Consider the following 12,992-nt stretch of genomic DNA (forward strand, 5'->3'; position numbering starts at 1 on the left):
TATATATATATATATATATAAATAGTCCGGCAACTATGCTATCGATAGTAGCAAGCTCATGGTATTATCGAGTTTTTTGCCGTTACATCTACCCTTTGATCATTTCCACTCGTTAGATTATACTATTCAACCAACCGCCCACTCAACCATAGGAAACCACTATCAACCTAACTGGAGACCACTATCATCCTAACCACACATCCTTTCATCCAACGGCCGAGAACTCAATAGTATCAAGCGCTTGGTACTATTGATAGCATAGTAGCATATATATATATATATATAGAGAGAGAGAGAGAGAGAGAGAGAGAGAGAGTTGAGCTGGAATGCTATCGGTAGCAAACAGGCTCCGTTGCCACCCATTTGTTTTCGATGATCGAGCCTTCAAATCGACGATCGGCACCGTTGAACATGATATATACCACTTGAAGTGTCTAGAAACCAAATTTCAAATCTTTTCAACATCATTGGCCTAATGATCAAAGAGTTTCAAAATGTGTAACTTTAACGGTCAATATGAGACGTTTCTCGTTTAACGTTGTAAAGATATCTAAATCAATTGAATTTTGGTTAGAAAATTCTTTAAACTATTTAAAATAAGATCTACACTCTTGGTCTTGATTACAAAACTCCTATCATCACGTTTTAAAGGATATTCATTTTCAGCCGTTCATTTTTTGTCCACTTGATGGCATAAAATTTGATTTCTAGATGCTTCAAGTAGTATAGATCATATTCAATGATGTCAATTGTCGATTTGGAGGCTCGATTATCGAAAACAAATGGATAGCAACAGAGCCCGTTTGCTATCGATAGTATTCCAGCTAAACTCTCTCTCTCTCTCTCTCTCTCTCTCTCTCTCTCTCTCTATATATATATATATATATGCTACTATGCTATCAATAGTACCAAGCGCTTGATACTATTGAGTTCTCGGCCGTTGGATGAAAGGATGTGTGGTTAGGATGATAGTGGTCTCCAGTTAGGTTGATAGTGGTTTCCTATGGTTGAGTGGGCGGTTGGTTGAATAGTATAATCTAACGAGTGGAAATGATCAAATGGTAGATGTAACGGCAAAAAACTCGATAATACCAAGAGCTTGCTACTATCGATAGCATAGTTGCCGGACTATATATATATATATATATATATAGAACTTGGCTGGAATACTATCAATAGCACCAAGCTATTTGTGCTATTAGTTTTTTAACCCTTGGATTGAAAAATATGTGGTTAGGATGATGTGGGCCCCCAGGGTTGAGTGAGTGGTTGGTTGAATAGTATAATCTAACGGATAGAAATAATCAAAGGGTTAAATCTAACAGTGAAAAACTCGATAGCACCAAATCCTTGGTGCTATCGATAGTATTCTAGCCGGCCTCTAAATATATATATATATATATATATATATTGGTCTAGTCGGAATGCTTTTAGAAACACAGAGGCCTCCATGCTTCAAGGTTGTTTTTGATGATTGGACATCCAAATCGACGATCGGTCCGATTAGACATGATCTACATTATTGGAACCATCTAAAAACCAAATTTCATGATTTTTTTACATCATTTGCTTAGTGAACAAATAGTCTCAAAATGAATGGCAAATAATAAAAATCTCATAAAATAATGATAGAAGACTTAATTTTAGATCGGAGGTACTGATTATGCTCTATTTAACTTTCACATGATTTGGATTGCTTTACACCGTTAAACTTACAAAGACATCACATCAACCACCATATGTAGGTACCAAAATTGTGTTTTATTTTCTAAATATCTCATTGCCATCTATTACAAATATACATACATACATACATATATATATATATATATATATATATATATATATTGTAATCTGCATTTTTTTTTTCCTCCGACATTATATATGCATAAAGCAAACAAATTGATTAGAATAATATGGAGCTGTGTTGCTAATGCTCTTGTTTTTCAAAAGACAGCAGAATATAAATTATCCATTAAACACACAAGATTTTTCATTTCTAGTTTCCGGCCTAGGTTATGCTGATGGAGTAGAAAGCTAACATCACACCTTATAGCCTACTAATGCACGATCTACTTAAACATATAAAGCCTTGATGTAAACAATTTGGCCCTAATTCATCCGAGAAATATCGTTTGGGATTAATGGTCTACAGCTCCATACAACCACTTTTACGTACCTAATCAGATGCTTAGTCCGGCGAGATACTACTAAATATATTCTACATTCCCTAACAGTAGTTTAATAAGAAAGAAAAATAAGCAAATAACGAAGAGCAAAAAAGATAACCTCTACATTATAACAGGCCAACATAGTTTATCATGATGAAGAACTACCGAAACTTACCGTCAGCTTTGACAGGCCTTCAATCCCTTTCAAGCTTTCGAGCTTGTTCTCTACAACAGAGAGCCACTTCAAATTAATGCATGAAGACAAACCCTGCCACAATCATCCATCAAAAAAAAAACAATAGTAAATCACTGATTTAATAACAGGCCAGTTAGCAGTACCCCATCCCCCTATGAATTTTGGGTAAATTGCGCACTAGTACCTGAACTTTTAGCCAATTAGTTCCGTGAACTATAAAGTAACCCAAAACTCCAGAGTTTTGGAAGTGCTTCACTTTAATCCTTGCCTTAGAAGAAAAATTATCACTACTACTCAATGCATCTGGACATTTGCGCATCATGATGCATCGACACTCCATCCATCGCAAACCTTCAGTGTAACAATGCATCAACACTCCATCCATCGCATACCTTCAGTGTAACTGTCCAATAAGTATGAAAAGGGATGTGGCATGGATCGAAATATGAAGTGAGACTAACCGCCAATGAATGTGCGTTGTAAAGAATAAAGATGTAAGAATGCGGTCATTGTAGGCCATCATGTTTCCAGAAAAAGTGATGAGAGTGAAACTGTCATATCCCAAAAACTCGTATATTGGAAACAATGCGAAATTATTAGGGTTTCTAATCACTAGGGCACAACTATAAGTAACTTGAAATTGAACAATTCCGTCCGGCGATTCAGATCCAACAACAAGCTACTTACACACTTGCAGACGAGAGCGAAAATTGGCTAAAAGTTCTTCAGGGATTAGTGATGCAATTTACCATGCTAATTATCCAGTGAAGTTTTATTAGCATCAAATTAATTGCTGGAAACATAAAACCTCAAAATATAACGAAATAAAATGGAAGAGAAATCGAACGAGAACTCACCTCCAGTGTCGAGAGACAATTGCAGCTGAGATCGAGCCGCTCCAAGTTCTTGAAATCGCTCAAACACGAGACCTACATCCAAAGAAGCATAAGTAGAGAGTAGAAGTACATGGAGGAGGAGTAGGAGCAGGAGAGGAGGAGAACGTGATCGGCTTACGTCGGAGAGAGCTCGGTGGGAGAGGGCGAGGGCGGTGTCGGCGGAGAAGGTGGCGGCGCCGCCGCTGCTCTTGGTTTCTCGGGCGATTTGATCTAGGGTGAGGCGCGCCATGGCCGGAGCTCCGAGCGAGGGGAGGCGGAGGAGAGCGGGATCGGAGAGAGATGGTAACGGCGAGGGGGGAGTTCAAACCCTAAACTCCAACCCAACCCTAAACCCCACCGTACGGACCAGCTTTACAATCCATGGTAGAATATTATATAATATTATTTACGTAACCCGCGCGATGCGGCGGGCAAAATACAAAGCAAATTAAAGATGTTCAGCGAAAACTGTGAAAAAAAATATTTAGATAGTAATATACTCATTCACTATTATTTCATAATATAAAATAGACTTCTAGAAAGATTAAAGATTGTAAAAATTAAACTATTAGGCAAAAAACTTAAAATATAGCAGAAGAATCATCAACAAATGTAACTCAAAATTTATAATAAAATATTTACGAAAAAGGAAAATTCTATATCTATCTTCTATCTATACAATACATTATTTGACAATTCTAAAAAGGCCACATGGCGCCCTCTTATTACGCCTCTCTTTTTCTCTCTCTCCTATGTTTCTCTCTCTCTTTCTCTCTCTCCTATGTTTCTCTCTCTCTTTCCCTTCCCGAAGCATCTCTCTCCCTCTCTCTCTATCTCATACAAAATCTTACAAAATCTTCTCCTCTCTCCTACTACTCTCTCTCCCCCGATCTCTCTCTTTCTCACAAAATTCATAAAATCTTATAAAATCTTCTCCTATCCTTCCTCTTATTCTCTCTCCCCATTACCCTCCCCCACTCTCTCTCTCTCTTACAAAATTCTATAAAATCTTACAAAATCTTCTCCTCTCCCTCCTACTACTTTCTCTCTCTTATCTCTCTCTCTAGATCTCTCAATCATATCATATCCTATAAAATTTTAAAAATCATCCCTTCTTCCTTCTCCTACTTTCTCTCTCTTCTCTTCTTCCTCCTACTTTCTCTCTCTCTTACTGGATCAATCATATTATATAAAATCTTATACAATCTTCTCAAAATGCTTCTAATATTTTCTTCCTCTTATTCTCTCTCTCTCTTACCCTCCCCCACTCTCTCTCTCTTACAAAATCCTATAAAATCTTACAAAATCTTCTCCTCTCCCTCCTACTACTCTCTCTTTCTTATCTCTCTTTCTGGATCTCTCAATCATATCATATCCTATAAAATTTTAAAAATCCTCTCTTCTTTCTTCTCCTACTTTCTCTCTCTTCTCTTCTTCCTCCTACTTTCTCTCTCTCTTACTGGATCAATCATATTATTAAAATCTTATACAATCTTCTCAAAATGCTTTTAATATTTTCTTCCTCTTATTCTCTCTCTCCCTTACCCTCCCCCACTCTCTCTCTCTTACAAAATCTTATAAAATCTTACAAAATCTTCTCCTCTCCCTCCCACTACTCTCCCTCTCTTATCTCTCTTTCTGGATCTCTCAATCATATCATATTCTATAAAATTTTAAAAATCTTCTCTTCTTCCTTCTCCTACTTTCTTTCTCTTCTCTTCTTCCTCTTACTTTCTCTCTCTCTTACTGGATCAATCATATTATATAAAATCTTATACAATCTTCTCAAAATGCTTCTAATAGTTTCTCTACTTTGATAGAACAAATACAAAAAGATCTCGCATGCGAAGCTGCAGAATTGCATGCGGAGGAGCGACGGGGAGGAGCTTTCGGCCGAGGCAACAGCAGTGGTAACAGTTGGATTTTCTAATGAATCAATAGACTTATAATACAACTGACTTAAGTTGTTTATACTTTTTTTTAAAACAAACTCTTGATATAGAGTCAGCAACTGCTATGATACTAAATGAATTCGGCAAAACAATTTTAATATTTTTGGTTGTATGGAACATCTACATGAATACTAATTAAATGTATTATGCGATTTCTTATAACGTATATAAGAATACTCTAATGGGCATTTTGGATATATTTCTTTACTTATAGCTTCTTCAATCTTCAATTCTTAATAAGTATATATAATAATTAATTAAAATAATATTTATCCGCTGCGAAGCGCGGGCCCTATACTAGTAAACATAACTGGTAGCAACAGCATAAAAACAAAAACAATAAAAGAATCTGAATATTTAATAGTTTCTTGAAGAGATATATATGACCCCGCAACAAAATAGGAAGAAACAACAAAACAAACAAACAAAACTTAGTTCAAACCCTAAACCCAAAACAACAAAGACATAGGATTTGATCCTAATTCCCGTAATAGCCAGGAGGTGCATCAGAATCTTCATCACTTTCTTCAGCAGACTTCACAGTTGTTGTACCACCGTCAGTTGCTTGCACACGTCTTTCAATCATTGTTGCATGTTTCTCTGCTAACACCGATGGTTCTGCATCCATCGAATCAGCATTGGTTTGGTTCAATAGGATGGAACACTCATTGTGTTTCTTAATTTCATTCTAATCAGCAAGTATACGATCTTTTTCCTCCACTAAAGAATTGTAGAAACGCTTAAGAACAGTATGCTCCATCCTAAGCATCTCACATTCATTTTGGAGATCTTCGTAGTCCTGAGAAACACGTTCATATAAGTTTTTATAACGTTTTTTTTTCCTCATAGTTGGCATCCCTAACTTCAAAAGCAAGCTCGTTGCTTAGCTTCCCGATAGCTACTCGAGCTGCATCATATGCAGAATGGCTTGCATCTGTGGATGGCGAACCCCAACACGTAATGATCTCTATAAAGCGACTACATCCACATGCGAACAAAAGCGTTCATCGGTATTTAAAGTGATTCCGTATCTCGAAGAAGGAAGTGAAAATTTCACACAGATACTACGCAATAGCCGACGATAGTTGATATCAACAGTAACAGGCGATGCCATTACTGCAATGGAATGCCTACTGACAGCATAAGAGAAACAATCGATATCTAAAAAAAGGAAAAAAATATATATGTTTGTACCTTAATATGCTGTTTTTTTAAAAAAATTTCTTTCAATGATCAATAGTAGAATTATCATATTTGTGCATGTCACTTCATACAATTTTTTATATTTCAATAATAAATATCTATAACAATTCAATTTCAAATTTTCAAAGTATTTTTAGTTTCTATATAAAAAAAATATTCACATAGTGAGTAATTCAAACTAACTACTAATATTTAAAAAAAAATAGGTTTTTATGATCCGATAAAGAATCAAACTTAAATTATGGTGTCGGTTTGTATTATAAACTATGTTCTGTTTGACAGCCTACTACTTTCATCCAGTAGGCTCACACAATTCAGTACTAGAAGATATAGATTTTGATATTAAAATTAACTTGCAATTATTAATTTTTAAAGTGAAGTAAAAGGCTCAGTCCAACTCTTCATGTTCTATGTGTTCTTTTGATAATCTCAACACTATAAGAAATAGAAGCTTTTGTTATGCATTCTCATAAGTTTATTGAGAAAATTTATGTGTTTTCATTTGAGTTTAGATATAGTCAAGAATATTGAAACGAATTCTCAGCAAATTGATTTGCCAAAATAAATGAAAAGTTAACATAGGTTGATGAACTGAGCATATTATTAAATTTTAGAAAATGGCATTCAATAATAAATATCTATAACAATTCAATTTCAGATTTTCAAAGTATTTTTAGTTTCTATATGACAAAAATATGCACATCTTCATCCTAAGTCTGATATATTCTCTGCTACTCTTTTGCTACTGCTTTCTTTATCTTAACGTAGACTTCTAGTGGATATTTTCATTCAGTACTTAAGTTGCTATTTTTTCCTAGAATTCAAGGTACTCTACCATTTGGAGACCGATGGTTGTTTTTGTCTTCAATTCGAGGTCTAATCAAACTTTGCCTGTTTCCAATTTCAAAGTTGACAATGTTGAGTCCAGAGGAGCAGTTCAGTTTCTGTACCTGTTTCTGTTTCAGCTGAACCCAAACCTGAATCTTGATCATCTGAATTAATTTTTGTGGCTAAAAGTATTTGATAAATTTGTCCTAAAATAGAACTCTATTGTTTTGCCATCTGTTTTTTATTTTAAGCATTCAATAATAAATATCTATAACAATTCAATTTTAGATTTTCAAAGTATTTTTAGTTTCTATATGACAAAAATATGCACACAATAAGTAATTGAAACTGACTACTTATATTCAAAAGAGATCTGTTAAGGAGAGTATATCGTTTCAAAACCGAACAATCCCAAGCGGTAAGAAAATAAAGCAATCTGCAGAGAAAAAAAAAAACAAAGCAGATGTTAGAAGAGTCGATGCATAAAGTTGGCAAAAAAATTGCAGTAATGTAAAATGAATAGAAGAATAGGTCTCAAAGGAAAAAACAAGTGGAAGCAGATGAATCAGACCCACAGGTGCAGCCAGCGATGCCGAGTCCTCTTACAGGAACAAATGATCGTGGCAGCATGGGGGGAAATGATAGATGGCTTATTATATAGGCTTCAATAGGTAAGGGAAATATCACGAAACGACTCTTCATAAGCAACAGGGAAACAAAATCGAGGCGGCGAAGAAAGGGGAAATGGTTATGAACCAAACCTATTTTTTCATCAATAGGGGGAACCAATTGACGGGATCGAAGTGGCAGAGGGACTGAAAGAGGGGTCGAAGCAACATGAAAACAAAATTGAGGTGACGAAGGAAAAAAGAGCGAGCATGAACCAAATCCATTTTTCAGGCATTAGGGGGAGCAACCGACAAGATCGAAGCGGCGAAAGAAGTAATAGACGCTATCGAAGCGACGGGAGTAGCAGGGATCGAAGCGGCGAGAGGATGCATATATGGAACTCAGGAGAGGGTCGAAGCGGCGGGGGTAGCAGGGATCGAAGCGGAACTCAGGAGAGGGAAGAAGAACCCTGTTTTAGAAAAAAAATAAATGAAGAACCGATTCAACATAAAGCACCTACAGGTAGGAGCCACGATGGGTCCATGTGAAGAACCGGTCAAAGGAATAGAAAGTACAAACGGGTTTAACATGAAACAACTATAGGTGGGACCCATGACGGGTCCACGTGTAACATACCGAATCCCCGACGAGTTGTGCCGAACTTCCGTCAAATTGACCGAAGTGTGGTAGTGGACAAGATGGTGAGGTCCGTTAATTATCCCGAGTGCTTCGGAATATGTTAGATATGTGGTTTGGACATAGGAGAGCAAGCTGGGAAATTTCCAGGCTCTTTTGTGCTGGAAATGCTCTCGGGGTCCAGACCCCATACGTGAAAAACGCCAGAGATGGTGAGCCTCTGTTGTGTGAGGGGGCTAGGTGCAATTGTGCATGTGTGAGTGTTTATATGAGGTTGCAATGTGGTTTAGCCCTCATTTCCCTCACACTACTAACAAAAGAGAAAGCTCTATTTCTCTCTCTAAAACTCTCCACTCTCTCTCTCTTTCTCTCCTTCTCTCACTAGGGTTTGCTCCAAGAGAGGGGCTTGGTGGAGAAGAAGTTTGCTTAGGAGTGAAGCTAGCTCTTGTCAAAGAGGTTTTGGAGAAAGCTTGAACTTAAGGTGAGTTCTTGTGGTTTTGAGCTAGGGTTTTGGTTAATCTCTTCTAGTTGTTGTACTTAGAAAATATTATGGTAGATTACTTCATAAATCTCCAAGAAATAGTGGGTATTTGGCATTAGTGGAAATCCTAGGGTTAAATTTAGGGTTTTTGTGGAATTGAGATTTAATTAGGGTTTGATCTCTTGTACCCCTAATAGATGGATAAACCGACGCGTTGGGAGACTCGGATCGGAATTCCGACGAGTCTACGTCGAGATATTGGAGAAAAATCTCATTTCGGCTTCATTTGCCGAGGGTTGAGGGAAATAGGCGACCATAAATTATCAGACTTGAGTTCTAGTCTTCTAGCATCACTACGAGGTGGGGGGTACTATCCGAAATCATCGAATTTCTCATTATGTCTATGTCGCCTTTCTTGAGCATATATGTGTACTTGTGGCATTCATGCATGGTAGGGTTATTGTGATATGTGGCTATGGTATGGACACTACAACAAAATTAGATTATAGCGACACTTTTAAGTGTCCCTAAAACCTAAAAAAAGTGCTACTAGTAAAAATACCGACACTAAAAATAGTGTCGCTATATGTACAGTCCCTAGGGTATATAGCGACACATAATAATATGTCGGTATATCCCAAAATAAGTGCTGCAATTTAGCGACACTTTTTTTGCTTTTAGTGACACACATAAGTGTCCCTAATTTGAAAAAAAAAATAACATCATTTTTACATAGTGACACTTTGTAAGTGTCCCATTGTCAATCAAAGTATAATATTTTATTTAAACATCCAATATTAAACTTTATTTAAGCTAATCGCATTTACATTAAATCGATGAGACTGAGAAAACACAATCAACAAAATTTTTTTAAATTGTTGTTGAAATGATAAACTAAAAAGCAATATCCACACATCACAACAATAATATTCATTCACATGTTATACTAAAAAAGTTACAAAAAAATAAAAATAACATGATAACAAAATCAAAAAGTGTATAAACGCATTTTAATCCACTCCACGACTATATACTTGGACCTGCACATTGAATAATATTTGAATTAGTTATTAATCAATGAATAAATTTGAATATAAGATGACTAAATTTACCTAATGAACAATAAGCCCATAAATGAATATCATAAATGAGAAACGAATGCATTTGAAGCCTAAGAGAGTAAATCTACTACAATTAGTATCAAAGAAAGCTAATTTAAATAGTCAGTTTTGCACATAACATTGAAAAAGGAAATGAACCTTTGATGGTAATATTGGTAGATATAAAACTAAAAATTAAGACATAACAGTAGCAGATATAAAACTAAAAATTGGCAGATTCTAGGATAATAGATTGACACCAGCAAAACCCAAATTTACTACTATACCTTAAAGTCAATGTGATGTCGCAGCTCTTGTCCAGGATGTGTGCAAAGACCGAAGTATGTGTCAACCCTAGAATCTGTTCCCTACATTGCCGTATTAAATATTCATCAAAATGAATTCTTTAAATGCGAGGAACAACCATAAAGCAATAAAAAAAACATAAAAAAGGAGAACATCTCCAGGAAGAACAGGATTACTCTATACCAGGAGCTAGATATTAAAGCAGGATTTGAATGCAAAAGGACAATCCTACCATATGATGAAGCAATTCTTATTTCTCTAAATTCTTTGGATTCACAATAACAATAAGTTGCCTCAAATGTTTCCACAGTAATTAGTCTTATTATGTTAAGTTAACAATTGTGAATCTTTTTGTCTTTTTTTCTATTATGAGATTATCACAATATCAAGAAAAAGGGAGTTTCACTACACAACTTATATCAAAATCAATTGCTTCACCTAATATAGCTATTCTTCACTTTTAGTATTAACAGCACGAAAGTCAAAGGGAAATGGATATAATAGAAATAAAAATGAATGTATGATCCCACTACCTACACCAGTGCTATGCATGCTAAATACAAGATCCTCTCTCAGAAAGTTGATGTCCTTCAAATATTGAATGTACCTAGGTAAAAAGCCTTTGTGGCTGGACCAAAAAACGAAAAGAAGTATGTGATGTGTCGGCTGCATAGATACGCAGGATAAAATGATTATACAGAAAAGTTATCACATTTAAACAAGATAAATAACAAATGGTATCATGAAGAGAAAGCAACAAAAAAATTACTTTCGTGTTTATATTAACTAATATGAAAGTTCTTAATTGTTGAAAACAATTTGACTGGTAGAAAATTGAGCATGTTGCTTTCCCAGAACTAAAATGTCAAAATAGAATGACTTAATGCATAAAAAAAAAAAACAAGCATGAGGAAACAAGTGAATATGGTTTACCTTTCCCCATCAGGATGAGTGATAACGGTATCCAAGTCTCCACAAGAAGATTTGCCACATCTATATGATCCCCCACAAACAATAATTATCTTCAACACATCAATAGAATGCCAATATTAGGCATGAGCAAAATATTCAAGCAGCTAGTTTCAAAAGGACTAAAAGAATTATGTCAGTTAGATCGAACTGAATTAGATAGTAGCAATGAGCAAATAAACAGAGAATGAAATGTAAAACCAGTGTAGGTCCCGCGCGCTGCCGCGAGCCATTTGTGTAGGTGAAGAATGAAGAAATCACAAATGCGTCAGAAAGAAATTGTAAGAAAAAAATCAGGGTGAAGTTAAAACTATGTTGAGCAGATAAAGCTCACTGTCAATAATTGAAAATCAAGATAAAGCTAAAAACATCTATATATTTGGAGCTCACTATCAATAGCATGATTACGGCTGAAAACAAATTAATAATGTTCGAATACATAAAGCATATATGTGAAAATTCGAATACATAAAGCATATCAAATGGTAAGAATGAACATTTATATATATAAGTTCTAATACATATCAAATGGCAAGAATGAAAATAGTAAAGAAAGGCTCAGATCATAATATATTCATGAGGCGCTTTTCCCTTTTAATGCAAATTAATTGGCTGAAGTGTTGATGGCTGCAGCGTAGGAGTGGAACTGGGCCCGGGCCTAAACAAGGCCCGGCCCGATGGGCCATGTTTGGGCCGGGCTTTGGGTATTAAAAATACAACTTTGGGTTCGGGCCGGGTTTAAAAATTTAGGCCCGAAAAAATTTTGGGCCTATTTGGGCATGTCCAAGCCCGACTCGAGCCCGACCCAAAAGCCCGATATATTAATTATCAAAATAAAATATTTAATTATATATATTATTTATCTATTAAAAGAAATAAATGATATAGTATATCATATATAGTATATATTGTTATTAATGATATGTACTTATATATATGAGGATATATTATATATTAACAAAATATTTAGTTCTATATTATGATATATTTGATCTTAGATATTAATTTCTTTGATGTGATAAAACTAAAAATAGGTATTTTATTTTAATTTTATACAAATAAAAGTATTTATATATTATATGATAAATGCATAAAATGGGCCTCCACAAAGCCCAATGGGTATTGGGCATTGGGCTTGGGCTTGGGCCGGGCCTTAATTTTTTAAAAAAATTGGATAAAAGCCCGACCCGAAGCCCAACATTTTTTTTTGGGCCGGGCTTGGGCATAGTAATACCCGACCCAAGCCCGGCCCAGTTCCACCCCTACTGCAGCGGTTGCCTCTGGCCATCCAAGCTGCCTTGCCGTCAACACATTTAATATTGATTTAGAACTAGCTACAATATAGGAGAAGCGCCTCTTATCAGGGCTAACTCATATTTTCATTGATCCAAGGAACAAACATGAATTATTGATCATCATCGCCTTACGACAAATTAGCCGAGTGGGAAGGGTTGTTCAAGGGTCTATATAAACACGTGACAAAAACAGCAACACGGCGGCCGCACTCAGCAGGCAGCACACAACTAAGCAAGGACAGGAAAACCGTGGGGAATCAATTCCGTGTAAGATGGGATCAGTACATAGAAAACTACTGATATTGCATCTTTGTGAGATCGTCAATTTTGTACCAAAGGTGTATTTCGGGTATACCGAATCAGTATAGCTA

The 12,992-nt window shown here is 35.8% G+C and overlaps 2 protein-coding genes across 2 annotated transcripts in view; both read right to left on the bottom strand.

The window, feature by feature from the left end:
- Nucleotides 1-3,594, bottom strand: part of LOC109725949 (protein phosphatase 1 regulatory subunit 7) — a 14,237-nt gene extending 10,643 nt beyond the window's left edge. Inside the window, exons 1-3 of the mRNA XM_020255357.1 lie at nt 3,382-3,594; nt 3,225-3,296; nt 2,347-2,439 (exon numbers count right to left, since the gene is read on the bottom strand). Coding sequence (XP_020110946.1) covers nt 2,347-2,439; nt 3,225-3,296; nt 3,382-3,492 — 276 coding nt within the window. The 5' untranslated portion in view covers nt 3,493-3,594. The remainder of the gene's footprint in view (nt 1-2,346; nt 2,440-3,224; nt 3,297-3,381) is intronic.
- Nucleotides 9,795-12,992, bottom strand: part of LOC109726049 (DNA polymerase lambda-like) — a 6,884-nt gene continuing 3,686 nt past the window's right edge. The window contains exons 2-6 of the mRNA XM_020255479.1: nt 12,955-12,989; nt 11,291-11,379; nt 10,895-10,985; nt 10,339-10,419; nt 9,795-9,991 (exon numbers count right to left, since the gene is read on the bottom strand). Coding sequence (XP_020111068.1) covers nt 9,962-9,991; nt 10,339-10,419; nt 10,895-10,985; nt 11,291-11,379; nt 12,955-12,989 — 326 coding nt within the window. The 3' untranslated portion in view covers nt 9,795-9,961. The remainder of the gene's footprint in view (nt 9,992-10,338; nt 10,420-10,894; nt 10,986-11,290; nt 11,380-12,954; nt 12,990-12,992) is intronic.

Source organism: Ananas comosus, linkage group 20 (genome assembly GCF_001540865.1).
Source record: "Ananas comosus cultivar F153 linkage group 20, ASM154086v1, whole genome shotgun sequence".
In the NCBI taxonomy this organism is placed as follows: Eukaryota; Viridiplantae; Streptophyta; class Magnoliopsida; order Poales; family Bromeliaceae; genus Ananas; species Ananas comosus.